Source organism: Pelodiscus sinensis, chromosome 31 (assembly GCF_052426305.1).
Source record: "Pelodiscus sinensis isolate ZL-2025 chromosome 31, ASM5242630v1, whole genome shotgun sequence".
In the NCBI taxonomy this organism is placed as follows: domain Eukaryota; kingdom Metazoa; phylum Chordata; order Testudines; family Trionychidae; genus Pelodiscus; species Pelodiscus sinensis.
Genome location: NC_143082.1, coordinates 13,504,290 through 13,529,965, shown reverse-complemented (window position 1 = coordinate 13,529,965; position 25,676 = coordinate 13,504,290). Strand labels below are relative to the sequence as shown.

Here is a 25,676-nt window from a genome sequence, read left to right as displayed (position 1 = left end):
GCCGGTCGTAGGGTCTGCACCCGTCAGGTGGTTTCTGGTCTGCAGAGCCTGGCTGCAGCCTGGGCACCAGGTCTGGGGCAGGGACCCGAAGCGCAGCCTTGTGCTGCCCCGGAGCCCGGCGCTGACCCCCTCCCCTGTCCTGCAGCAGGGTTACAGCCAATGATGTCCAACCAGCAGCAGACGTACCAGGGCATGATGGGAGTCCAGCCGTCCCAGACCCCCGGCCTCCTCAACAATCAGAGGAGCAACATGGGGAGCCAGATGCAAAGCATGCTGGGAGTGCAGCAGTCCCAGACCCCCAGCCTGCTCAGCAATCAGAGAGGCAACATGGGAAACCAGATGCAAGGCCTGATGGTCCAGTACACGGCCCTGCCGTCGTACCAGGTGGGGAACAGGGCATGCCGAAGAGGCATGGCGGAACTGCGGGGCAACGCCAGCCCAGCTGGGGGGAGCTGCTGTAGGCTGCCCGCGGGCGAGGGGTCTCCCCCAGCGCTCCACGTGGCGCTGCAAGAGCCTGGCCCGCGGGCGAGGGGTCTCCCCCAGCGCTCCACGTGGCGCTGCAAGAGCCTGGCCCGCGGGCGAGGGGTCTCCCCCAGCGCTCCACGTGGCACTGCTAGAGCCTGGCCCGCGGGCGAGGGGTCTCCCCCGGCGCTCCACGTGGCACTGCTAGAGCCTGGCCCGCGGGCGAGGGGTCTCCCCCAGCGCTCCACGTGGCACTGCTAGAGCCTGGCCCGCGGGCGAGGGGTCTCCCCCGGCGCTCCACGTGGCACTGCTAGAGCCTGGCCCGCGGGCGAGGGGTCTCCCCCGGCGCTCCACGTGGCACTGCTAGAGCCTGGCCCGCGGGCGAGGGGTCTCCCCCGGCGCTCCACGTGGCACTGCTAGAGCCTGGCCCGCGGGCGAGGGGTCTCCCCCGGCGCTCCACGTGGCACTGCAAGAGCCTGGCCCGCGGGCGAGGGGTCTCCCCCGGCGCTCCACGTGGCACTGCTAGAGCCTGGCCCGCGGGCGAGGGGTCTCCCCCGGCGCTCCACGTGGCACTGCTAGAGCCTGGCCCGCGGGCGAGGGGTCTCCCCCGGCGCTCCACGTGGCACTGCAAGAGCCTGGCCCGCGGGCGAGGGGTCTCCCCCGGCGCTCCACGTGGCACTGCAAGAGCCTGGCCCGCGGGCGAGGGGTCTCCCCCGGCACTCCACGTGGCACTGCTAGAGCCTGGCCCGCGGGCGAGGGGTCTCCCCCGGCACTCCACGTGGCACTGCAAGAGCCTGGCCCGCGGGCGAGGGGTCTCCCCAGGGGTCTCTCCCGGCGCTCCCACGTGGCACTGCAAGAGCCTGGCCCGTGGGCGAGGGGTCTCCCCCAGCGCTCCACGTGGCACTGCAAGAGCCTGGCCCGCGGGCGAGGGGTCTCCCCAGGGGTCTCCCCCAGCGCTCCACGTGGCACTGCAAGAGCCTGGCCCGCGGGCGAGGGGTCTCCCCAGGGGTCTCCCCCAGCGCTCCACGTGGCACTGCAAGAGCCTGGCCCGCGGGCGAGGGGTCTCCCCAGGGGTCTCCCCCGGCGCTCCACGTGGCACTGCTAGAGCCTGGCCCGCGGGCGAGGGGTCTCCCCAGGGGTCTCCCCCGGCGCTCCCACGTGGCACTGCAAGAGCCAGGCCTGCGTGAGCCCTGACAGCTGAGCGCTGCCCCGTGCCAGTTTCCAGGGCAACTGAGTATTAATAGTAGCAGCTACACTCTCTAGCTCCCGCCACAATGCACAGCCGGGGCGTGGACCAGAGGCGGGGCGCTTCGTGGGCTGCACTGGTCGGGTCCCCCTCTTGCTCTTGTCCCTGGTGTCACCCCTCCCCGTGCTGGGCAGGCAGAGGGCCTGGCACCCGTGGTGCGAACGCCCTGAACGGCGAGGGGCAGAGCCAGCCGCAGCCCGCAGTGCCAAGGGCTCTGTGGCCCCTGCCCCAGCCTGCGTGGACTCCCTGCTGTGCGTCGGGCCGTGCTGCGGGTACTAGCTCCGCCGTCTCCCCCTCCCTGCGCAGGTCCCAGTGGCGAGCGAGTCGCAGGGCGTGGTACAGCAGCCGTTCCAGCAGCCCGTGCTGGTGCCCGCCAGCCAGTCGGTGCAGGGAGGGCTGCAGTCGGGCGGGATGCCCGTCTATTACAGCGTCATGCCCACAGCCCAGCAGAACGGCACCAGGTACAGGCGATCCCTGCGGGGCCGTTCCCAAGCTCCACTCCCTGCACGTGGGTGGGGTGGAACGCTCCCCCTCCTTGCATCCACCGTGGGAAGGGGGTGCTGTGGGTGCTGGCCGGGGGCAGCCGTTAGCAGAGCCTGCTGGGCGGGGCTGTGGCTCTGTGGGGCACCCCTGCTCTCCTGCCGTGCTGGAATCCTCCCCCCGAGCCAGGCATGGGGTCGGGGCCTGGAGATACAGCAAGGCAGAGCTGGGGAGGGACAGTCCTGGGGGGCTGCATTTGGAGCCTCTCCTGCCCCAGACTCTGCCATGTCATCGGGCAGCGCTGGGCCAGGGTGGGCGGTGGAATCCTCGCGGCTGCCCCAGATGCCCCTGCAGCTGCGCGGCCTCGCCTGGTTCAGAGCAGGAGGCTGCGGGGCTGGGACAGTTGGGGGGCCCTTGCCAGGCGGGGCCCTGCCCGAGGAGACGTCGATTCCTCTCCCTTCCCCAGGCTGCCAGTCGGGGGCCGCCGTGCCGCCGGCGCAGGAGGTGCGGCCGCGACCACCCTCTCGCGCTGCCCCGCCCCGGTGTCCGTAGCCGGTCTCCTCGGGTGCTGCTCCTCCCTGCACGGGCACTCTGGGAAGGGAGCCCAGCCCTCGGGGGAGCAGGAACTGCCTCCGAGGCCGGATCGGGGGAAACGCGGCCCCGGCGCCTCACCACAGCTCTCTCCCGGCAGCCCCTCGGTCGGGTACCTGCAGGCCCCCGGCTCCGAGCAGTACCAGATGCCCCAGTCTCCCTCGCCCTGCAGCCCACCACAGATGCAGCAGCAGTATTCAGGTAAGGAGACGGGCCCCCCCGCGGTGTCTGCCCCGACTCAGGTGGTCTCAGCCCAGGTCCGTGAGCGCCGAGGGCAGCAGCCGCCGGGCTGGGGCCAGGCAGAGGCTGGTGTGGGGCAGCCAGCTGTGCTGCTGGGCCTGCTTGGGGGAGCGATGCTGGGCGGCCAGTCCGCCCCGCCACCCCCCTCTGGAGGGGCCTGCTGCCTGGGGCGTGGCTGGAGCAGGGGCTGCCCTGTGCTCCCCGGGGGCCTTGCTGGGCCATGGGAGGCCAGCGCCTCTGCCCATCCGCTAGCCAGGGCCCTCGAGCCGGGCCTCGGGGGCCACCTGCTGGGAGCGGCGGGTATTGCCGCAGACTCGGACTCCCAGCCTGGACCCGCCAGCACTAAGCTTTTCAAATTGTGCTCCCAGCCCAAGGGGTGAGCGCCAGGACTCCTGGGTTCCCTCTCCAGCCCTGGAGGGGAGTAGGGGGGAGTGGTTAGAGCAGGGGGCTGGGAGCCAGGACTCCTGGTTCCCTCTCCAGCCCTGGAGGGGAGTAGGGGGGAGTGGTTAGAGCAGGGGGCTGGGAGCCAGGACTCCTGGGTTCCCTCTCCAGCCCTGGAGGGGAGTAGGGGGGAGTGATTAGAGCAGGGGGCTGGGAGCCAGGACTCCTGGTTCCCTCTCCAGCCCTGGAGGGGAGTAGGGGGGAGTGATTAGAGCAGGGGGCTGGGAGCCAGGACTCCTGGTTCCCTCTCCAGCCCTGGAGGGGAGATGGGGGGAGTGGTTAGAGCAGGGGGCTGGGAGCCAGGACTCCTGGTTCCCTCTCCAGCCCTGGAGAGGAGTAGGGGGGAGTGGTTAGAGCAGGGGGCTGGGAGCCAGGACTCCTGGGTTCCCTCTCCAGCCCTGGAGGGGAGATGGGGGGAGTGGTTAGAGCAGGGGGCTGGGAGCCAGGACTCCTGGGTTCCCTCTCCAGCCCTGGAGGGGAGATGGGGGGAGTGGTTAGAGCAGGGGGCTGGGAGCCAGGACTCCTGGTTCCCTCTCCAGCCCTGGAGGGGAGATGGGGGGAGTGGTTAGAGCAGGGGGCTGGGAGCCAGGACTCCTGGGCTCTCTCCCCAGAGCCGGAGGACAGAGGGAGGCGCCAGGGTTTCGTCTTGGCTGTCATGCGCGCTGTGAAATGGGCTGAAGGGCACTGGGCAGCAGAAGGATGTGCCAAGTCCTCGGTGTGGGGGGGAGGGGAGCGGAGCGGCGATCCCGTGGGCTCCCCAAACAGCGTGGTACTTGGCTGCCTCTTCCCCCTCCCCTCCCCGCCCCAGAGCAGCATGGCTCGGGCTGGTTGAGTGCTGCTGGGGATGTTGAACCGGGCCCCGGGGGCAGCAGGCCGTGCAGGGGGGGCAGGTGCTGGGGAGGTGCCAGGCAGGATGGAGGAGGCAGCCCTGGGGTTTTTCACGCCAGCGCCTCTGCAGCCCCCTGGCTGAGCTGCCTCCCTTCCCCCGTCGTCTGGAGCAGGATTTTGTGCTGGTAAATTTCCCCCATCGTCCTGCTAGCACCAAGTGGGGAGCCCTGCCCTGCCCCGCCCCGCCCCAGAGAACATGTGAGCCGCTCCCAGGACAAGGCGGCTGCAGCTGCTGGCTCTGGGAGCATGGAGCCTGGCTGGGCTGGAGGAGGATCCGGGTGGCCCCAGCAGCTGGCAGGTGCTGGTATGACTAGGCTGCACTGCCTCGCCTGGGAGGAGAGAAGAGGTGGGGGACAGAGTGTCCGGGGGGCTCTGCCCCAGCCTGCCCAGGGACCCGAGCTGTTGGCCAGGCCAGGGCACTGCCTGCAGCTTTCCCCCGGGGAGCCTGGCGAGGTCGGGGACACCGCTCCCTGCAGTCCCTGTGCCCAGAACCACCCACCCTGCCCTCCTCGCCACACTGCCACAGGGCCAGCCACGCGCAGGCTGGTGCCCCGGGGGCTCCTGGCTCCCACTGTGGGTGGGCAGAGCGAGCCTGATGGGGCGCAGTGCCAGGCCCGGGGAAGGATGGGGGCGCAGTGCCAGCTCCCCGAGGATGAGGTGCAGTGCTAGGCCCGGTCCTTCCAGACAGCCCTTGTCCCGCTGCAGCTCCAGGGGGCGGGTCCTGCAGCCAGAGGAGCAGCTCCCAGCCCCAGCCGCCTGGCTGTGACGTGGGGCCCTGCCCCGGCTGGGGTGGGGGAGTGCAGCCCCGGCATGGTGCTCCCGTCCCAGCTGCCGTCTCCTCTTGGCAGGGGTGTCTCCCTCAGGGCCCGGCGTGGTGGTGATGCAGCTGAACGTGCCCAGCGGCCCCCAGCCCCCCCAGAACCCGCCTGTGGTGCAGTGGAACCACTGTAAATACTACGGCCTCGACCAGCGGGGGCAGAAGCCGGGGGACCTGTACAACCCGGACACCAGCGCCCAGGTACGGGGCAGAGGGGGGCTCCACAGCAGCTGGGGGGCCTGGCCTCAGCCATCCCGGGCAGAGGAAGGTCCCAGGCATCGGGGAGCTGGGGGGTGGATTCAGCCCCTTGCAGAGAGCAGCTGGGCTTTCCCCCGGGGGGCTGGGCCCGGGGCCCGATCCATGCCACTAACCCTTTCTCCCGTCTCCAGGCCAGCACCCAGTTGACCAGCCCCATCACATCCCCCACTCAGTCCCCGACGCCGTCTCCCGTGACCAGCCTCACCAGCGTGTGCGCAGGGCTCAGCCCGCTGCCGGTCCTCACGCAGTTCCCCCGGCCCGGGGGCCCAGCACAAGGTGAGAAGGGGGCCGGGTGCAGGCAGCCGAGGTGGAGGCGGGGCGCGGGGCTCGCTGGGAGCGAGGAGCCTCTGTCGGGAGACTGGCCAGACGCAGAGCTGCGAGGCGCCTGGGCCCAGGCCGTGGGGTGGTGCTGACAGAGGTGCTTTGTGGAGTTGGCATCTGGTCTCTGGGCCCTTGGCCTGGTCCCCTGGGAAGGCGCCGGTAACCAGTGTGAGCTCTCAGCTGGCGAGACGGGCTGTGAACCTGCAAAGCCGTCACTGTTATAGGGGACAGCGGCTGGTGTCCCATGGGGCAGGGTCCCTCGGCCAGCTGTTGCATTAGGCAGAATTTGGTGTCCCATGGGGCGGGGCCTGTTGGCCAGCTGGTGGAAGGGACGGAGCCTGGTGCCCCATGGGGCGGGGCCTGTTGGCCAGCTGGTGGACGGGGCGGAGCCTGGTGCCCCATGGGGCGGGGCCTGTTGGCCAGCTGGTGGACGGGGCGGAGCCTGGTGCCCCATGGGGCGGGGCCTGTTGGCCAGCTGGTGGACGGGGCGGAGCCTGGTGCCCCATGGGGCGGGGCCTGTTGGCCAGCTGGTGGAAGGGACGGAGCCTGGTGCCCCATGGGGCGGGGCCTGTTGGCCAGCTGGTGGACGGGGCGGAGCCTGGTGCCCCATGGGGCGGGGCCTGTTGGCCAGCTGGTGGAAGGGACGGAGCCTGGTGCCCCATGGGGCAGGGCCTGTTGGCCAGCTGCTGGAAGGGGCGGAGCCTGGTGCCCCATGGGGCGGGGCCTGTTGGCCAGCTGTTGGAAGGGGCGGAGTCTGGTGCCCCATGGGGCGGGGCCTGTTGGCCAGCAGTTCCAGGCCCTACCGGGTGGGTTATTTCCACAGCGGGGTCCCCTTGGACACCGGAACTCGAGGTCTGTGCGCGTCCCACATGACCACTCGCCTGCTGCTGCCCCTGAGATCGTACCCAGAGAGGAGGCCCCGTCCTGAGCTGCCCTTGCCCCCACCCCCCGCTCACGCCGAGCTGACGTGCCCACCCCTGGCAGGAGCAGGGAGGGAAGGGCCAACTCCTGTGCCGAGCTGCAGCCCCCGCCCCAGCCCCCCCAAACCTTTGCTTCTGCTTTCCAGGCGACGGGCGCTACTCCCTCCTGGGCCAGCCACTGCAGTACAATCTTTCCATCTGCCCTCCTCCTCTGCTGCCTAGCCAGCCCAACTACACTGCACACCAGGTAGGGGGAGAGCGGCTGCCAGGCCAGAGGCAGGCAGGGGCCCCCCACCACAGCCAGTGCCCCTCCCAGCCCCCCGCTTGGAGGAGTTGGCATTGCAAGGGGAGCACACGAAGGCTCTACCCCCCAAGCCAGGATCCGAGGGCCCCTGGGGGATGCAGAGATTGGAGGGTCCCCAGGCACTTAGATACAGTCCACAGGCGACCGTCAGCAGCGCTTGCTCCCCCTCGCTGGCCCGGCGTCTCCAGTGGCGCAGCCCTGCCCGTGTCCCGGTGGGGAACCATCGAGAGCAGAGCTGTAGACAGAGCCCCGTGGCCCTCCTGCAGGCCAGAGCATCGCGGCTCGGCGAAGAAAGCGAGCAGCTCACGGAGGAGGGGCCACCAGTGGCTGTTAGCCCACCCCGCCCAGGCGCTGGGGCTGCTCCCTGTTCTCCCCTCTGCCGTCTCTGGCACCAGCCACTGTCAGAGATGGGAGCCTGGGCTGGACCCGCCACTGCTCTGCCCCCGCCGGGCCGTTCCTCGGCTCTGCCACGTCCCCTTGCTCCGGCCCGGCGCCGCGGGGGAACGGCCGACGTCCCTGCACGGCTCCTCAATCGCGTGGAAATAAACCTCCCTGAATCTCCGTCTTAAAGCCAAAGGGCCTGCGGCTTCGCGCCCCGGTGGGGTGTTGCTGGAGTTGCCTTGGGGAAAGGAACAAGCTTTGAAGTGGCAGAATTTCTCATCTCCCCACGAGCCTCCCCCCTTCCTGCTCCAGCCAGCGGGTCCCTGCCGTCTTTGCCCCTCAGAAGGAAGCTAAATGTGGTGGGGGGAGCCCCGATTTCCTCTCCCCCCCCCCCCCCACCAGGCAAAAGTTACAATGGAGGGTGGGTCCGTTGCAGCCGCAGGCCCTGATGGGTGCAGAGTGGCGCCCCACGGGCTGCAGGATCAGGGCCCACGCCGAGTGCCCGGCTGCCGGTCTCAGTCCCGCTGAGGTCCTGTCCCCAGCCAGGCGTCAGCTCCGAGCGTCCTGCAGCCTCTCCCCGAGGCACAGGGGGCCTGGCACAGCAGCGTGGGGGGGAGCCAGGCTCACCGTGGTGTGCTGAGCGGGAGGGCCGGGCATCCCAGCTCCGCAGGGCCGGGGCCTTCTCCAGGTGAGTGTCTGGCTTTGCTCTTCCAGGGCCAGACCGGGATGAAGCACGGAAACCGGAGCAAGAGACAGGCCCTCAAGTCCGCGTCCACCGACCTCGGCACAAGCGACGTAGGCAAGTGGCCACAGGCCTCGGGGGCTGCTCCCGCCCGGCGGCCCAGGCTGGAAATCCTGGCGGCTGCAGGGCCCGATCCTGGCCTCGACCCGCTGGGGTCTAGAGCAGAGAGACCCGTGGCCTGCGGAAGTGCTGCCCTTGGAGGGCATCTGCAGAGCCCCCCTGTGCCCTGCCTGCCCCGTGCCGAGCGAAGATACGGCTGCAACGGGCGGGAGCGTGTGCCGGGACACGCACACCGCCCAGTGCTTAAAGGGAGGGGAAGAATCGACGTGTGGGTTCTATCCCCTCCTCTGGGGGCAGAGGCACCTAGTGGCTAAGGCGGCTGGGAGCCAGGACACCTGGATTCTGTTCCCAGCTCAGGGAGGGCAGGGGAGTCTAGTGGTTAGAGCAGAGCTGTCGCTGGCTTGCTGGGAGCCCTCTGCCCCTCCCTGCTGGATCCCAGCGGCTGCCTCCGCCCACTGCCCGAGGGCTGGCAGGGGTTGAAGTGCCCATGGGCCTGTGGGGTGGTTGCTCAGCGCCCCCCGGGAGCAGAGTCAGCACTTGCTGACGGGGGGGCCAGGCTGCAAGGCAGATGCCTGCCCCACCCCCAGACAGCTGCAGCAGTGACGCCAGGGCCCCTTTAAACCCCCCGCCCCCCCGCCCCGGGCAGTGGAAACAGAGCAGGGAGGGGCTGGGGATCTGTTACAGGCTGGTTTAATATTAGCTCAGAATTTGGTCTGCTGGGGCCCTGGGACGGCTGCTCACGCTGCCTGGCGCACGGAGCCCCAGCCGCGGCCAGGACGGGCTCCGGGCCCTGACAGCTGCAGCCTGCGGGCGCGGCCCGGGTACCGCCCGGCTCAGCTCCGTTCTCAGCCGGGTCTAACTGAAGCCCTGCGCTGGGCATTGGCTCCCCTGCCCTCTCGGGAGCCGGGTTTGCCCTGAGCCGGAGGGGCTGGGGCTGCCTGGCTGTCCGCAAAGGCCCCGTGCTACAGCCAGGTGCCCCGGCGGAGCCCCAAGTGCTCAGCCCCTCGTGCCCACTTCCCCAGGCTGGTGGGACGCTTCCCCCTCGACAGCCAGCTGGCCTCCTGCGCCTGGTGGGGACTGGCCTGGGGGCGCCAGGGGGCCTTGGGGGCTGATCACTTCCCCCTTGACAGCCAGCTGGCTGCCTGCGCCTGGTGGGGACTGGCCTGGGGGCGCCAGGGGGCTTTGGGGGCTGATCACTTCCCCCTTGACAGCCAGCTGGCCTCCTGTGCCTGGTGGGGACTGGCCTGGGGGCGCCAGGGGGCTGGGCCCCGGGACAGGCCTTGCATTACACAGCCCCTGCTGGGGAAGGGGGTGACCTGGGAGTGCACCAGGACTTCCCGCCTCCCACCCCTGGGACTTGACCAATTCATCCAAGCAGGGACTGAGGGCCCCCTTCCAGAGCCGGGAGTAGAACCCAGGAGTCCTGGCTCCTAGCCCCCTGCTCCAACCGATAGGCGCCACTCCCCTCCCCCATGCTAACCACTAGTCCTCCCAGCCGCTGACCCGGCCTTGTCTCCCGCAGTGCTGGGCCGGGTGCTGGAGGTGACGGACCTGCCGGAGGGCATCACGCGCACGGAGGCCGACAAGCTCTTCACTCAGCTCGCCATGGCCGGGGCCAAGATCCAGTGGCTGAAGGAGACGCGGGGACGGCGCGGCGCCGGGGGCGGCGCCGGCGACAACAACGGCCCGGCGGAGAACGGCCGCCACCCGGACCTCGCTGCCTTGTACACCGTGGTGGCCGTCTTCCCCAGCCCGCTGGCCGCCCAGAACGCCTCGCTGCGCCTCAACAACTCCCTCAGCCGCTTCCGGCTGCGCGTGGCCAAGAGAAGCTACGACCTGCGTGTGCTGGAGCGGGCCAGCTCCCAGTAGGGGCCCCCCCGGCCCCGCCCCCCCGCCCGCCCCGCGCCCGGCCCCTATTTATATGGACACAATGAAGAGATGAGAAATTGATCATTATTTTTTTTTGGAGTGGAAGAACATTTCCTCCCCCCCCCCCCCCCCCGGGAACGCGCCCCCACTGCCCCCCCGGACACAGGTCGCGCTGGGTCCAGCGTTGTGCCGCGGCGGGCGCTGCGCTCACTTGCACATGCAGCGGTTGGCAGGGGCTGGTCTCTGTACAGTCTATTTAATCCAGAGGGAGCGGGGGGGTTGGGTTTGTTTTTAAATATAAAAAAAAAAAATCATCTTGTCACTTTCAAGCGGCTTCCCATTTCTGTGCCCAGCGCGAGGGGTTACCGACAGACCCCCTCCCCCCCCGCAGCTCTGGGACTCCTCCCTCCCTCTCTCCCCCCTCCCCGCAGGGCAAGCCCCCCCCACTGTACCCCTCCTGGGGTATCACCAAGGGACGTGCCCCCATCACCAGTGAGCAGGCCAAGCCGCTGCCCTGAATGGCTGTCAGGGTTGTGACCCTCAGCTTGAGAGCCCCTGGGCCCCAGCCTGGCTTCCCTCACTGCGGAAGAGGCACAGGGCCCAGCCTGGGCCTGTGCGGGGCCCGGGCTGGGCAGAACGCTGGGAGCCGAGGTGCACCAGGGAGGTAAGAGCCGTCTGCAGGGGGCGAATCACTCACCTCAGGGCTGGCGCGTGTGGGCAGCAGAGCCGGGAGTGGACCCGGGGCTCAGCAGGACGGGGCGTCCCTTGGAGGGGGCAACCGACTCATCCGAAAGGGGTCACGCCCTTAGGGGTGGGGGCGTCCTCCGTGTGTCTTCGGAGGGGGCGTCTGTGCCAGGCCCCCGCTCTGCTCTGGTCGGGGCACCACACGCCGGTCCCAGCGCGGGGGCTCCGTGCCCGGCCTAACGATGTTACAGATCACGTCATTGACAAATCGAATAGTCGATGCATTTTGGCATCGACTATTCAATTATTCGAGAGGGCGGCGCCGCCCCTTTGTATGCCACAGCGGCGTTTCGAAGGGGCAGCACCACACGGAGCAGCTGATCCCGGGCTCCGTGCGGTGCCGCCCCTTTGTATGCCACAGCGGCGTTTCGAAGGGGCAGCGCCACACGGAGCAGCTGATCCCGGGCTCCGTGCGGCGCCGCCCCTTTGTATGCCACAGCGGCGTTTCGAAGGGGCAGCGCCACACGGAGCAGCTGATCCCGGGCTCCGTGCGGCGCCGCCCCTTTGTACGCCACGGCGGCGTTTCGAAGGGGCAGCGCCACACGGAGCAGCTGATCCCAGGCTCCGTGCGGCGCCGCCCCTTTGAAGTCCCCCCCCTTCCTCCCCCTTTGCTACCTCCCTAGCTCCCTGCTGTGATGTGACGTAGCCCAGGCGGGACCCAGTGACCGTGGAGCGCAGCCTGTCCTAGAGCCGTGCCCTGGGCGTTCAGCCCCTGGCTCCCTGTCGGCCGGCACAGAGGCGAGGAGCCGCCGAGCCCCTTGGGAACGGCCCTGGGCGTGTTTGGAGACACGTGTCCTGCTCCCCAAGGGCTCCGGCGCCCGGCGGCGGAGTGGGGCCTGGAGCCTGCCACCCGGCAGCGGCCCTGGTCCCTGAGCACCCGGCGTTCGCCACAGGCAGGGGCACCCGGCGGCAGCAGGGACGGGGTGAGAGCCCCCAGGGACAAGGGCTGGTGGCAGCTCGAGGCCCCTGAGAGCCGCCCCCCATCAGAGCCTGCACAGGGAGGGGCTCCGGCCTGCCCCGCACGCACTGCATTGTGGGTATCGTCTGCAGCCCCAGGGGCTGAGTGCAAGCGAGAGCAGCCCCAAGGCGGCTCAGGCCCTGCGTGGGGGGGGGGGCGAGCGCCGAGGGGCTCCCCCCAGCCTGCCAGAGCCCCGTGTCTGCAGGGAGCCAAAGGCCGCAGGCTCACCCTGTCCCCGGTGACCGGGCCGTGGGAACCAACCCCCCCCGTCCCACCTGGGGCTGGGCTGGCTGCCTTAGGCCGCGTCCACCGGCCCCACCGGGCAAGCAGCCAGCGGCTCCTGCCGGCCAGGCCGGCTCGTGTGCAGGCTCCGATTTCTCAGCGTCAGCCTCCCCGATGGGGCTCAGCTGTTCGCTCCCCTCTCGCCCTGTCAGTCCGTCTCCAGCCGCGCGCCCCGTGCAGCCCGGCGCTGGCTCGGCCGAGGGGCTCTGAGCCGGGGCCCGTCTCTGTGGGGCACTGAGCGGCTTTCGGGGAGGATTTATCCAGCGGGAGGGAGCCCGAAGCTCAGAGGTGAGTCTTACACACGCGTGTGCACCCACCCGCACTCGCCACACGCGTGTGCACCCACCCGCACTCGCCACACGCATGTGCACCCACACACCTCTTGCTGGGTTTCTCCTCTGTCCACTGCTGCCCACCTGTCTCAGATGCCCCCTTCCCTTCCGCATTGGGGCAAGGGGGCTGGCCAGCAGCCAGGATGCCCAAAGGCTCCCCCTCTCCCCGCCTTTGCTATTACTAGTGGCCTGCCCTTGCTGCCACACACACACACACCCCCCTCCACACACACACACACACACACACACACACACACACACACACACCCTCCTGCGACTGGCCCCCCCGCGCACACACCCTCCTGCAACCCCCCCCACACACACACACCCCCCTCCTGCGACTGGCCCCCCCGCGCACACACCCTCCTGCGACCCCCCCTCCACACACACACACACACCCCCTCCTGAGACTGGCCCCCCCGTGCACACACCCTCCTGCGACCCCCCCTCCCCCCCCCCCCCCCCCCCCACACACACACACACACACACACCCTCCTGCAACTGGCCCTCCCGCGCACACACCCTCCTGCGACCCCCCTCCCCCACACACACACACACACACACACACACACACACACACACCCTCCTGCAACTGGCCCTCCCGCGCACACACCCTCCTGCGACCCCCCTCCCACACACACACACACACACATACACACACACCCTCCTGTGACTGGCCCCCCCGCGCACACACCCTCCTGTGACTCCCCCCTCCACACACACACACACACACACACCCTCCTGCAACTGGCCCTCCCGTGCACACACCCTCCTGCAACCCCCCCCCGCGCACACACCCTCCTGTGACTCCCCCCTCCACACACACACACACACACACACACACACACACACACACACAACCTCCTGCAACTGGCCCCTCCGCGCACACACCCTCCTGCAACCCTCCCCACACACACACGCCCTCCTGTGACTGGCCCCCCTGTGCACACACCCTCTTGCAACTGCCCCCCCTCTCCCCCACACACACACGCCCTCCTGGGACTGGCCCACACGCACACAGACCCCCTCCCGCGTCTGACACACACAGCAGGGGTAACACACCCCTGCGAGCTGGGGGGTGAGGGGCTCGTTGGACGCCAGGACTTACGCCAGTGTTCCTGGGCCGGGCGTGCGGGGGGCTGTGGGCGAGGTGCCACCAGGCACAGCAGAAAGGGGGCGACCAGGAGGTTGGGGGCCTGGTGCTGTCTCCTCTTGGGGGTGCCCGGCCCTTGCCAGTCCCCGGGCAGGTTGCTCATCGCACAAGCCTGGCACCATGGGCAGGCCCCAGGACTCCTGTGCCCGTGGATCCCTGAGCAGGGCCCAGCTGGCGCTGCCGTGGGGCAGGGGGCGCGGTGCTCGCTCATCCTGCGGCATCGTCACTTGGCTGCCGGTTAGTGGGGGTGGCTGGGGAGCCCCCGTGACCCCTCTGCTCCCCCTTGCAGCATGACGGAGAAGGAGGCGCTGGCGCCGCCGGCCTCACCCGCGCCGGGAGGGAAGCCAGGGAGCGGGGTAAGTGCGCCCACAGGATCGGCCCCAGAGCCTGCCCTGTCCCCCTGCGGGGGCTGCCGGATGGGGGGATGTGGCTCCCAGTGGCTGAGACCCCCCCAACGGTTTGAGATTCAGTCTGGGCTCCCCGCGCCCCGGACTGAGGGGTGCTGGCTGGGCCGGGGGTGGCTGGTGGGGCAGCCAGGCTGAGTCCCAGCGCACCCCACGTTCCCAGCCCCAGGCCAGCGCCGGGGCCTTCGATCCGATGAGTTGGGGGTGTCGGGGTTCACTCCCTGCTGGAGCAGGGCCCCACGGGGGTGAAGGGCTGAGCCCTCCCCCAGGCCGGGCAGCGCCAATTCCCTGGGGGGCCGCTGGCCCCTGCCCTTTGCTGGAGGAGGGGTAGGGTGGGGACCGGCTCATCATGCTCCTGGGCTTGGGAGCCCCACTGCTCCGTGCCCCCTGCCGCGCCGCCGCGCCCACCCCCTGCAGGGCTCTGCCCCGGCACTGAGAACTTAGCGAGGGGGTGGAGCCAGCTGGGGGTGCAGACGTGGGCAGCCAAGGCAGCTCTAGCCCCCCCCCCAGAGGCCTGGGAGTGCGGAGACCAGAGGGGCCAGGGCCCCGTCTGGGTTCCTACCACCCTCCCGGGGCAGTGGCCTCCCCACCCCGGCAGTGCCAGCCTGCAGGGCGAACGCCCGGCCCGGTGCCCTGGGGGGTGGACTCCTGGGCTCTTTGCCCAGTGGCTGCTTCTGACTCCCCACGGAACCCTGGGGCAAGCCCCCGTCCCTGCCCGTGCCTCGGTTTCCCCCGGGGAGGGCTGTGGGTGTCTCCCAGGTGCCCGGTGTCTCCCCCCAGCTCGGGGCGCTGAAGCGGCTGCTGCAGCGGAAGCCCAAGGAGGAGCCGGCGCCCGAGCCGCAGCCCAACGGGGAGCTGGTCAGCCCCACGGGGGGGCCCATCTACTACATCTACGAGGAGGAAGAGGAGGAGGAGGAGGAGGAGCCGGAGCCGCCCCCGGAGCCCCAGAAGCCCGTCAACGACAAGCCCCACAAGTTCAAGGATCATTACTTCAAAAAGCCCAAGTTCTGCGACGTCTGCGCCCGCATGATCGTCCGTGAGTGGGGGGGGGGCAGCGTGGCTGAGGTGTGGGACGGCCCAGGAGCAGGGTCGGGCCCAGGCCGGGACTTGGCCCCCCCGGCACCTTTGCCAGTCCGGGGGGCAGTGACGGGCCCCTGCTGCCTGGCTCGGGGGCTGAAGGGGCCCAGCAGAGGCCCCCTCCTCAGGAGACATCGGCTCCCAGGGGCTCTGTCACGGGGGGTACCGCCCCGCCTTTGCTGCTCCAAAGGCCCCGTACCAGCCCTGAACCCGGTCCCCATCCAGGCCCCACCCGCACCCCTGAGCTGTGACCCCTGGATGGGGGGGTCTCTAGCCGAGCAGGTTCCAGGGCTGGGACGTTTCATCGATTCTTCCTCCCCTCCCCCCCAGTCAACAACAAATTCGGCCTGCGGTGCAAGAACTGCAAAACCAACATCCACCAGCACTGCCAGTCCTACGTGGAGATGCAGCGCTGCTTCGGAAAGATCGTGAGTCAGCCCGGCCCCCTCGGGTGGGGAAACTGAGGCACGGGGCAGGGCAGCGACTCACCAAAGTCCCACAGGGTTAGAAGACAGAGCTGGGGTAGAACGCAGGCATCCTGGCCCCTGGCCCTGCTCTGACCACTAGGCCCCACTCCCTTCCCAGAGCCGGGGGAGAACACAGGAGTCCTGGGCCCTGGCCCTGCTCTGACCACTAGGCCCCACTCCCTTCCCAGAGCAGGGGGAGAGCACAGGAGTCCTGGCCCCCGGCCCTGCTCTGACCACTAGGCCCCACTCCCTTCCCAGAGCAGGGGGAGAGCACAGGAGTCCTGGGCCCTGGCCCTGCTCTGACCACTAGGCCCCACTCCCTTCCCAGAGCAGGGGGAGAGCACAGTAGTCCTGGCCCCCGGCCCTGCTCTGACCACTAGACCCCACTCCCTTCCCAGAGCAGGGGGAGAGCACAGGAGTCCTGGGCCCTGGCCCTGCTCTGACCACTAGGCCCCACTCCCTTCCCAGAGCGGGGGGGGGGGAGAGCACAGAAGTCCTGGTGGCGCGGGCGTCTGTCCATCCTGCAGCGGTAACTCTCCCCCTTTCTCTCCCCCGGGCCCAGCCCCCCGGGTTCCGCCGGGCGTACAGCTCCCCCCTCTACAGCGACCAGCAATACGCCTGCGTCAAGGAGCTGCTCTGTAAGTACCCGCCCCCGCCCCCCCCCGCCCCGGGCTCCCCGCCCCTCCCCCGTGCCCTCTGGGGAACAGCCCCCCCCCCCCCCGACTCACTGCCCCCGTGTGGTGTCTCCGGCTCAGCGGCCGCCAATCGGAGCGACCCCGTGTTCGAGACCCTCCGCACCGGCGTGGTCATGGCCAACAAGGAGCGGAAGAAAGGGCAGGACGAGAAGAAGAACGTGAGCCGGGCTCTGGGGGGGGGGGGGGTGCTGCTCCAACGCTGGGGGAGAACTGGGGGGGCTGGAAAGCCTGGGGTGGATGGGGGGTGGGGCCAGGCTGCCCTGGCGGGGGGGGGGGGGGGGCTCTGGTGAGGGGCCAGCATCTCCCTGTGCCGCCTGGCGCGAGGTGTCATGGACTGGACAGGGAGGGGAGGGGTCTGTGCCCCAAACCCTACAGCAGCCACTGCTCCCGGCCACAGGCAGCCTGGCCCCCCAGCCCCCTGCCTGGCCCCCGCGCCCCCGTTCCCTGCCCCCCAGGCCTCTTGGGGCTCTACCCTGTTCGCTGCCCCCCACAATCCCCTACAGCCCTGCCCAGCCCCTGTGCTCCCATTCCCTGCTGCCCTCGGTGCCCTGGGGTCTGGCTGCTGCCCCCCCAACACATGTCCCCATCTAACCCGACCCCCCCTTCTCTTTTCCAGCCCTTGGCTGCCATGATGGAGGAGGAGCCGGACTCGGGGAAGCAGGAAGGCAGCAAAGCTGAGGCAGGTGGGAACCTGGGGAGCCGCAGTCGGCTGGAGTTGGGGGGCTGCAGCCTGGGTGTTTGGGGGGGGGGTCTGCTAGCTTGGCAAATGAAACTGACCCCCTGTTCCCCCTGCTTCCAGGCAACCCTGAAGGGGACAAGAAGGCAGAGAAAAGTGCCCCTGATGACAAGGTAACCCCTGCACCCCTCCCTGTGCCCCTCTCCCCCTGCACCCCACCCCCCCGCACCCCTCTCCCCCTGCACCCCTCCCTGTGCCCCTCTCCCCCTGCACCCCACCCCCCCCGCCCCTCCCCCTCTCCCCCTGCACCCCACCCCACCCCCCCCCCGCGCCCCTCTTCCCCCTGCACCCCTCCCTGTGCCCCTCCCTGCCCCCTCCCCTACACCCCACCCCCCCGCACCCCTCTTCCCCCTGCACCCCTCCCTGTGCCCCTCTCCCCCTGCACCCCACCCCCCCGCACCCCTCTTCCCCCTGCACCCCTCCCTGTGCCCCTCTCCCCCTACACCCCACCCCCCCGCACCCCTCCCTGTGCCTCTCTCCCCCTACACCCCCCCCACCCCCCGCACCCCTCTTCCCCCCCCCTGCACCCCTCCCTGTGCCTCTCTCCCCCCCCCTGCACCCCTCTCCCTCACCCCACCCCACCCCCCCGCACCCCTCCCTGTGCCCCTCTCCCCCTGCACCCCTGCACCCCTCCCTGTGCCCCTCTCCCCCTGCACCCTCTTCCCCCTGCACCCCTCCCTGTGCCCCTCTCCCCCTACACCCCACCCCCCGCACCCCTCCCTGTGCCCCTCTCTCCCTACACCCCACCCCCCCACCCCCCCCCGCACCCTCTTCCCCCTGCACCCCTCCCTGTGCCCCTCTCCCCTGCTCCCAGTGCTCCCTAAAGACATGGTCCCCTCCCTCCCACCCCCATGAGCGGTGCCGGGCTGCAGCAGAACTGTGGGGTGGGGGGCGGCCGGGGCAGGGCCTGGCAGGCAGAGGGTGCCTGTGGCCCCTGCCCCCCACTGGCCTGGCTCTGATCCCTGCTCCCCCACCCCCAGACCAAGAAGCCGCAGCCGGGGTTCCTGCAGACCCATTACTTCGTGGCCCTTTATCGCTTCAAAGCCCTGGAGAAGGACGACCTGGATTTCCAGTGAGTGGGGCTGGGGGCTGGCCGGGCCGTGGGTGGGGCTGGGGGCTGGCCGGGCCGTGGGTGGGGCTGGCCGGGCCGTGGGTGGGGCCCGGGGGCGACGTTGTCCTTGGTCTTTCCGCGCGTGTCAGCCGCGGGGTCGGCCTCCCTGCCCCGAGCTGCCCCGCTCGGCCGAGCCGGCTTCCAGACACAGGAGTCCGGAGCCTGGAGAGCCTCTGCGGAGGGCAGAGACCCTGCCCTGGCTGGGATCGGGGCCCCTGGGGCCGGGTGCTCCCGAGGCACCTCCTGCCTGGAGCTCTCAGGCGCAAGGGGAGTCCCCCAGGTTCATAGGGGGCCTTTGCTCCTGGGACACGGGGAGCCGGGCCCAGCGGGGGATCGGTCCCAGCATGGACGGGGTCCCACAAGGCCACAGGGGAGCAAAGGCAGCGGCCAGCGGTTTGGGGATCTGGGAGGCAGGACGTGGCGTTACCCGCGGGGGCCGGGCACCCCGGAGCTCTTAGCTGGGCCTTTGCCTTGCAGGCCCGGGGAGAAGATCGCGGTGGTGGATGACTCCAACGAGGAGTGGTGGCGGGTAAGGGGGGGTTCTCCCTGGGGGGGGGGGGGCTCTGGGATCTTGGCAGCCCCAGTGGAGCCCAGACCCTGGGAGTTTGGGGGGGGGGGGAAGCTTAAAGCTGGTGATTTGTCTTCAGCTGTCACAAGGGTGAGGGGCAGCCTGCAGGGGAGGGGACGTGGGTGATGTGTGAGCTACCCCCCAATCCTAGCCTGCAGCTGCCAGCCCTGCCCCCCACCCCGCCGGTGCCCCTTGCTCACAGCCCAGCCCTGCCAGTGCCCCCTTAGTCCTACCCCACAGACCTGCCAGTGCCCCCTTAGTCCTACCCCACAGCCCCTGCCCCCCAACCCTGCCGGTGCCCCTCACTCCCGCCCCACAGCCCCTGCCAGCCCAGCCCCATGCTCCCCTATGCAAACAGCTTTGCCAATGTCCACACCTCTCCCTGGAGGCTGTGGGTCTCAACTGTTTCAGCCCAAGCGTGGGGGGGGGCTGCGCTCCATGACCCCCCCCCCCCCCGTTAACTCTTTGCAGGGGAGGATCGGCGAGAAAATTGGCTTCTTCCCCCCCAACTACATCATCCGGGTGCGGGCGGGCGAGCGGGTGCACAAGGTCACTCGGTCCTTTGTGGGCAACAAGGAGATCGGGCAGATCACGCTGAAGAAGGATCAGGTGAGCAGGGCGCGAGCTTATCCCCCTCCCCCACGGCCCCCGCTACCCTCCCCCGCCACCTCCCCCATCACCCCAAGAGTCTGACGCAGCCACTCGGCCTGCCAAGCGCAGCATGGACCCCCCCCAGGCAGGGCCTGGCTCTGCCCCCCTTCCCCACACTGCCAGGGTCTGCCCCTGCACCCCAATCATCTCGTTCCCTCCAGCTCACCCTCACTGCATCTCTGCCCCGTTCCTTCTCCCCAGATGGGGGTGCCCAGCTCTCCCTTCCCGCCCGCGTGCTCCCTGCCTCTCTCCCGCCCCGGGCGCCCCCCTGGGGTCCCCACCAGCGTCTCACCTGCCCCCGGGCGCCCCCCTGGGGTCCCCACCAGCGTCTCACCTGCCCCCGGGCGCCCCCCTGCCCTGCAGATCGTGGTGCAGAAGGGAGAGGAGGTGAACGGCTACGTCAAAGTCTACACCGGCCGCAAGGTGGGGCTCTTCCCCACGGACTTCCTGCAGGAGATCTGAGCCGGGCCGGGCCGCCGGCAGGTTGTGCCCAGAGCCGGCCCCGCAGGCTCGTCCTTAGAGAGCCCCCAGGGACAGCAGCCGCTGGAGCCCCCTTCCGGGGAGGAATTCCCCGGGCACCGTCCTCACTGCAGGGAGCAGATCTTCAGCAAAGACTGGGTCGGCTGCCCCACCCCCACCTCCCAGCACCTGGGCTCGGGACTCACACGACGGGCATGACTGTTGGCCGCCTTGGCCTGGGACGCACACGAGGGGCACGACCGCCATCCCCCTTGACCCAGGACTCATATGGGGCACAGCCACCGGCTGCCAGCCACCTTGGCTCAGGACTCGCACGAGGGGCACGACTGCCGACCGCCTTGGCTCAGGACTCGCACGAGGGGCACGACTGCCGACCGCCTTGGCTCAGGACTCGCACGAGGGGCACGACTGCCGACCGCCTTGGCTCAGGACTCGCACGAGGGGCACGACCGCCGGCCGCCTTGGCTCAGGACTCGCACGAGGGGCACGACCGCCGGCCGCCTTGGCCCAGGACGTGCACGGGGGGCACGACCGCCAGCCACTTTGGCTCGGGACGCACACGAGGGGCACGGCCGCCGGCCACCACGGCCCGCGATGCGCAGGGAGAGGCAGACATGGCCATGACCCCGGCAGTGCTGCAGCCTTGCGCGTGGATCTGTCCCCCAACTCCGTGGCAGCCTGGGGTGCGCCGCAGCTCCCTTGTTTGCTCTCCCAGGAGGGTGGGGGAAGGGGCCAGGGCCTACACCCACCCCATGACATTTCTCTCCTGTCCGGTTTCCTTTGCCATGACCCCTTGCTGCCTTCAGACACGGCCTGTCCCGCCTGGCTCCCTGCTGGGCTGGGGCAGGCGTCTGTGTGTGGTGGCCCAGGAGGGGTCTCCCTTCCTCAGGGGCTGGGGTGTGGCGGGGGGGGCTGTTGCTGGGTGTGTGCAGTCTTGCTGCATGTTGTCAATATACCTGTGTTCCCCCTCCCGGTTCCTCCTCTGGGGTGGGGGGCGGGGGGGGCAGGGAAGTGGTCTGGCAGCTCCGGGGTTTGCATGCACCGCCCGGGGTGCAGAGATGGGGGGCGGGGCTGTGCGGCTGTGCAGCCAGCAGGGGGCACTCCTGGCATAGGGATTGGCATTTCTCCGTGGCGCACTCCTCTCCAGCGCTCTGCCCGGCTGCCCCTTGCAGGAGTGCGAGGTCGGCCCCCGCCGCTGGGGGGCCGGGCGTTGGGCCGGGGAGGCGGCTGGCTTGGAGCTGACACGGGGCTAGACCTCCACTCCTGTTCCCAGCTGCCCCGGGAGGGGTCTCCACAAGGGAGGCCAATGGTTAACCTGTTAACTGGTGCACATCACCCTACCCAGTGGGACTGGAACAGCTCCCCGCCTGCCACGGGCAGGAGCCACTCCAGCCCCATGGGGGACCCGCTCCAGCCCCACAGGGGGCCCACTGTTGATGGGGGGACCCGCTCCAGCCCCACAGGGGGCCCCACTGTTGATGGGGGGACCCGCTCCAGCCCCACAGGGGGCCCCACTGTTGATGGGGGGACCCGCTCCAGCCCCACAGGGGGCCCCACTGTTGATGGGGGGGCCCGCTCCAGCCCCACAGGGGGCCCCACTGTTGATGGGGGGACCCGCTCCAGCTTCCCAGGGGCCCCACTGTGAACGGGGGGAAATGAGCCGGCTGGTGACCGAGGTGGATTTGGAGCTGGGGGTCCTGGCCGGGCCCACAGGCTCTTCCCTCTGGCACTGGACCTCTGAGCCAGGTGGCCAGAGCCCGGAGCTGGCGCCCAGCCCGGAGGGCGCTGTGTATGGGCGCAAGGAGCCAGGTGCCGCCCCAGGCCTCGCGTGTGCTGGGTCATAGGAAAATTCCGGCCTTGGCGGCGGGGGGGGGGTTAGCGCAAACGGGCTTCCTGGGGCTGGCGGGGGGCATGGAGCAGAGCCCGTGGGGTTGGGGCAGCCCAGGCCCCTGCATTTGGGGCAGAGTGCATCAGGGCCAACTCGCGGGACTCACTGATCTCTCCCCCCCCCCCCCGAGGCCATGGGGTGATGCAGGGGGCTGAGGGCTGATCCTGGGGGGTGCAGGAACTTGGGGCAAGATCAGTCTCACTTTGGGCCACTAGAGGGCGCCAGGGCCCTGCCCATTGCTCTTTCCTGGCTGCAACCTGCCCGCCTGGTTCAGGGCTGGGCAAGGAAAGGGGGTTGGGGGGGAGGGCAGTGTGGGGAGGGGTGCATGGCTGCAAGGGGTGGAGCTTGCAGGGGGCACCCCTCCCCGCCCCCCAAGTTTGGAGAAGTCCAACCAACCCCCATCCACAGCTGTCTCAAGGGCAGCCCCCCACTTCCTGTCCCAAATGGCTTGGCCAATCCGGTGCCTCGGGCAGCAGAGACTGGCCAACGGAGAGAGGGCAACAGCCCCCTTCCCTAGAGCCTGCCCCAGGCCGCCACCCTCCCTGGCACCAGAGAACAGGGGAGGGATGTTGCTGGGGCCCCGGGTGGGGAGGGGGGAGCAGGAGCTGGGCTGAGACCCAATGAAGTCTCAGCATAGGGAGGATGCTTATTAAGTTTGCAGATGATCCCCAGCTGGGAGGGGTGAGGAGCGCGTGGAGGACGGGCCATCGTTCAAACTGATCTGGACGCTGGAGAAATGGTGGGAGGGGCAATAGGATGAAGTTCACCAAGGACAAATGCAAAGTGCTCCGCTGAGCAAGGAACAATCCGTGTCTCCCACAGAAGGGGAAGCGACGGTCGAGGAAGGAGCCCGGCAGAAAGGGATCTCAGGGTCAGAGTGGACCACGAGCTAAAGATGAGTCAACAGTGGGACGCTGTTGCAAAAGAAAAAGCAAATGCCGTGGTGGGAGGCATTAACGGGTGTGGGGTGAGCAGGACACGAGAAGTCGTCCTGTCGCTCTAGGCTGAGCAGATTAGGCCTTGGTTGGAGTGTTGTGTCCGGGTCTGGGCACCACCTTTCAAGAAAGAAACTGGAGAGGGCCAGAGAAGAGCAACACAAATGATGAAAGGTCTAGAGACCAGGAGCTGCGAGGGAAGGCTGAAAGAACTGGGCTTGTTTCGTTTAGAAAAGAGAAGACCGAGAGGGGACATGAGAGCGGTTTTCAAGTATCTAAAAGGGTGTTACAAGGAGGAGGGAGAAAAATTGTTCTCTTTGGCCTCAGAGGACAGGACAAGAAGCAATGGGCTTAAACTGCAGCAAGGGAGGTTTAGGTTGGACATTAGAAAAAACTTCCTAGCTGTCAGGGTGGTTACACACTGGAATAAATTGCCTGGGGAGGTTGTGGACTCTCCATCCCTGGAGCTATTTAAGAGCAGGTTGGATAGAGCAGTGTTTCTCAAGCAGTGGTACAGGTACCCTGAGGGGTACTCAAGAGCAGTCCCGGGGGGGGGGGGGGGAGGATACGTCAACACAAGCGAAATTTGGAGAAAACTGAATTTTTGTTTATTTACTTTTTACACCCAAACATTTCATCGTCCACCCAGCTACGATTAAGTGGTTTAAACTAACGTGTTGCAATGGTAGAAAGAAATTGTGTGTCTGAAACCTGTAGGGAGTGGGGGTACTCACCATTTTGTTTTCAAAAAGGGGTACTTTATTAAAAAAAAAGTTGAGAAACACTGGTCTGGAGGCGGCTTGGTCCTGCCATGAGGGCGGGGGACGGGACTCGACTCTCAGGGTCCCTGCGAGTTCTAGGATTCTGTGAGTCTATGAAACTCACGTCACGGCAGTGCTCAGTGAGGGTCACTTTCGGTCTGTGCCCTAGAGCGAAAAGCTCCCAGGTCCCTTCCCACCCACCCCAGCCAGCCCCTTCCTTGAGGCGGGGTGGGAGCTGCTGCCCCGTAGAGGGGACAGGCCCCGCACCCCATTCCGTGAAGCCAGCCCTCTAGAAGTAACACCCCCCCCACACCCGCCCCAGTGCTCGCCTGGCTCCTCAAGTAATTCAATGAGCTGCCTTTGTCCTGCCATCTGGCCGGCCCCAGCTGGTGAATTGCAGCCCCCCGGGTGTTTCCTCCACCAGCACGGGCAGGAGGCGGCTCCCAGGTCTCCCTCCTCCCCAGGGGGTGGCCACCAGGGCCAGTCTGCAGCTTTGCCCTGCCCCCTTGCTCAGTGTGGGGGCCCTTGTGGGGGAGGGGTGGCCCCTGCAGGGTCTAGGGCAGGGTTTCCCAACCTATGGGTCTGGATCCAAATATGGGTCGCCATTACATTTCAAAAGGGTCACCAAGTCTCCCCCTCGGTGGCTCTGCCCCCTGCCCCCCTGTCTTTGAACTGCCCTGGGTCACCAAGTCTTCCTGAATTGTCAAAATGGGTCCCCATCTGGGAACGGCTGGGCTAGGGTAAGGGGGGGGGTCAGGGCCCTCCTATTGGAGCAGAGCAAGTGGGGTGAGAACAGGGCTGGATGTCAAGTGATCAACGGCTCGATGTCAGCATGGTGGTCGGTTTCTAGCGGAGTGCCCCAAGGGTCGGTTCTAGGACCTGTTTTGTTCAACATCTTCATTAATGACCTGGACGAGGGGATGGATTGCACCCTCAGCAAGTTTGCGGATGACACTAAGCTGGAGGGAGAGGTAGATACGCTGGAGGGCAGGGATAGGGTACAGAGTGACTTAGACAAATTGGAGGATTGGGCCACAAGAAATCTGATGAGGTTCAACAAGGACAAGTGCAGAGTCCTGCCCTTGGGACGGAAGAATCCCAAGTATTGTGACAGGCTGGGGACCAACCAGTTAAGTAGTAGTTCTGCAGAGAAGGACCTGGGGGTTCCAGTGGATGAGAAGCTGGAGATGAGTCAACAGGGCGCCCTTGTAGCCAGGAAGGCTAATGGCATATTAGGTTGCATTAAGAGGAGCATTGCCAGCAGATCCAGGGATGTCATTATTCCCCTTTACGCGGCTTTGGTGAGGCCGCATCTGGAGTATTGTGTCCAGTTCTGGGCCCCCCACTACAAAAAGGATGTGGACGCATTGGAGAGGGTCCAGCGGAGGGCAACCAAAATGATTAGGGGGCTGGAGCAAATGACCATGAGGAGAGGCTGAGGGATTTGGGTCTGTTTAGTCTGCAGAAGAGAAGAGTGAGGGGGGATTTGAGAGCAGCCTGCAACTTCCTGAAGGGAGGTTCCAAAGAGGCTGGAGAGGGGCTGTTCTCAGTAGTGACAGATGCAGAACAAGGAGCAATGGTCTCAAGTTGTGGTGGGAGAGGTCCAGGTTGGATATTAGGAAAAACTATTTTACTAGGAGGGTGGGGAAGCACTGGAATGGGTTCCCTAGGGAAGTAGTGGAGTCTCCATACCTAGAGGTGTTTAAGTCTCGGCTTGACAAAGCCCTGGCCGGGTTGATTTAGTTGGGATTGGTCCTGCCTAGAGCAGGGGGCTGGACTTGACCTTCTGAGGGCTCTTCCAGTTCTGATTCTATGATTCTAGGGGCCTGGCGCAGGACTCCTGGGTTCCAGCGCTGGCTCCAAGCGGAGGGGGGTTGGGTAAGGCTGCCGGCCCCACCCTGGCTCCCTCTCCCAGGCTGAGGAAGTGGGAAGGCAGGTGGGGCCAGGTCTGTGGCCAGCTCCTAACTCAGACCATGGGCAGAAGACAGTTTGGCCCCTGCGAGCCCCTGCCCCACCCAGCTCCACCGAGCCACGGGCAGGGGATGCAAGGGGGAGCATCAGCAAGCCTGGCCGGGGGGGGGGGGGAAGTAGTATCCCCCCCAGCTGCAGCTCACGGTCGTTGCAGCTGCCTGCTCGTGGCCTTAGCTGCGGGCCCCATCCCAGCTGCATCGTCCCTTAACAAAGGGCCCCTTCCGCCCCCCCCCTCAGCTCGTTAGCGCGGGGTGGGGCCGCCTCCGGCGTGAAAAGCGAAGGGCCCGGCCGCCCCCGAGGCTGGTTTCCAAACGCTTCGGGACCAGCCCCAGCGACTCCAGCTCCGCGGCGCCTCCACGAACCAGCCGGACGCGCGGGGCTTGACGCTGGGAGCCGCCCTGCAGCCGGGCCGGGCCGGGCCGTGCGCCCCCGGCCCCAGCGGC

General features: G+C 68.3%; 2 protein-coding genes across 15 annotated transcripts in view; both read left to right on the top strand.

Moving 5' to 3' along the window:
- R3HDM2 (R3H domain containing 2) overlaps positions 1-10,364 on the top strand; it is a 108,784-nt gene extending 98,420 nt beyond the window's left edge. For 5 of the 14 annotated variants that reach the window (XM_075901793.2, XM_075901796.2, XM_075901795.2 and 2 more), the window contains 8 exons: positions 146-384; positions 2,015-2,169; positions 2,880-2,980; positions 5,197-5,366; positions 5,555-5,699; positions 6,811-6,911; positions 8,064-8,148; positions 9,674-10,363. In XM_075901793.2, the coding sequence (XP_075757908.1) occupies positions 146-384; positions 2,015-2,169; positions 2,880-2,980; positions 5,197-5,366; positions 5,555-5,699; positions 6,811-6,911; positions 8,064-8,148; positions 9,674-10,020 (1,343 nt within the window). In that variant the 3' untranslated portion in view covers positions 10,021-10,363. Of the gene's footprint in view, positions 1-145; positions 385-2,014; positions 2,170-2,879; positions 2,981-5,196; positions 5,367-5,554; positions 5,700-6,810; positions 6,912-8,063; positions 8,149-9,673 lie in introns of all 14 variants that reach the window. The other 9 variants (XM_089774752.1, XM_075901798.2, XM_089774753.1 and 6 more) reach the window with 9 other exon arrangements.
- Positions 10,365-12,131: 1,767 nt separating this feature from the next.
- On the top strand, positions 12,132-24,514 carry STAC3 (SH3 and cysteine rich domain 3). The gene is made up of 12 exons (XM_075901808.2): positions 12,132-12,292; positions 13,779-13,845; positions 14,674-14,929; positions 15,301-15,398; positions 16,000-16,075; positions 16,193-16,290; positions 16,749-16,815; positions 16,932-16,981; positions 17,849-17,940; positions 18,457-18,508; positions 19,019-19,156; positions 19,562-24,514. The coding sequence occupies exons 2-12, from the start codon at positions 13,780-13,782 to the stop codon at positions 19,658-19,660; spliced, it is 1,092 nt and encodes a 363-aa protein (XP_075757923.1). The 5' UTR covers positions 12,132-12,292; position 13,779; the 3' UTR covers positions 19,661-24,514.
- Positions 24,515-25,676: the final 1,162 nt, after the last annotated feature.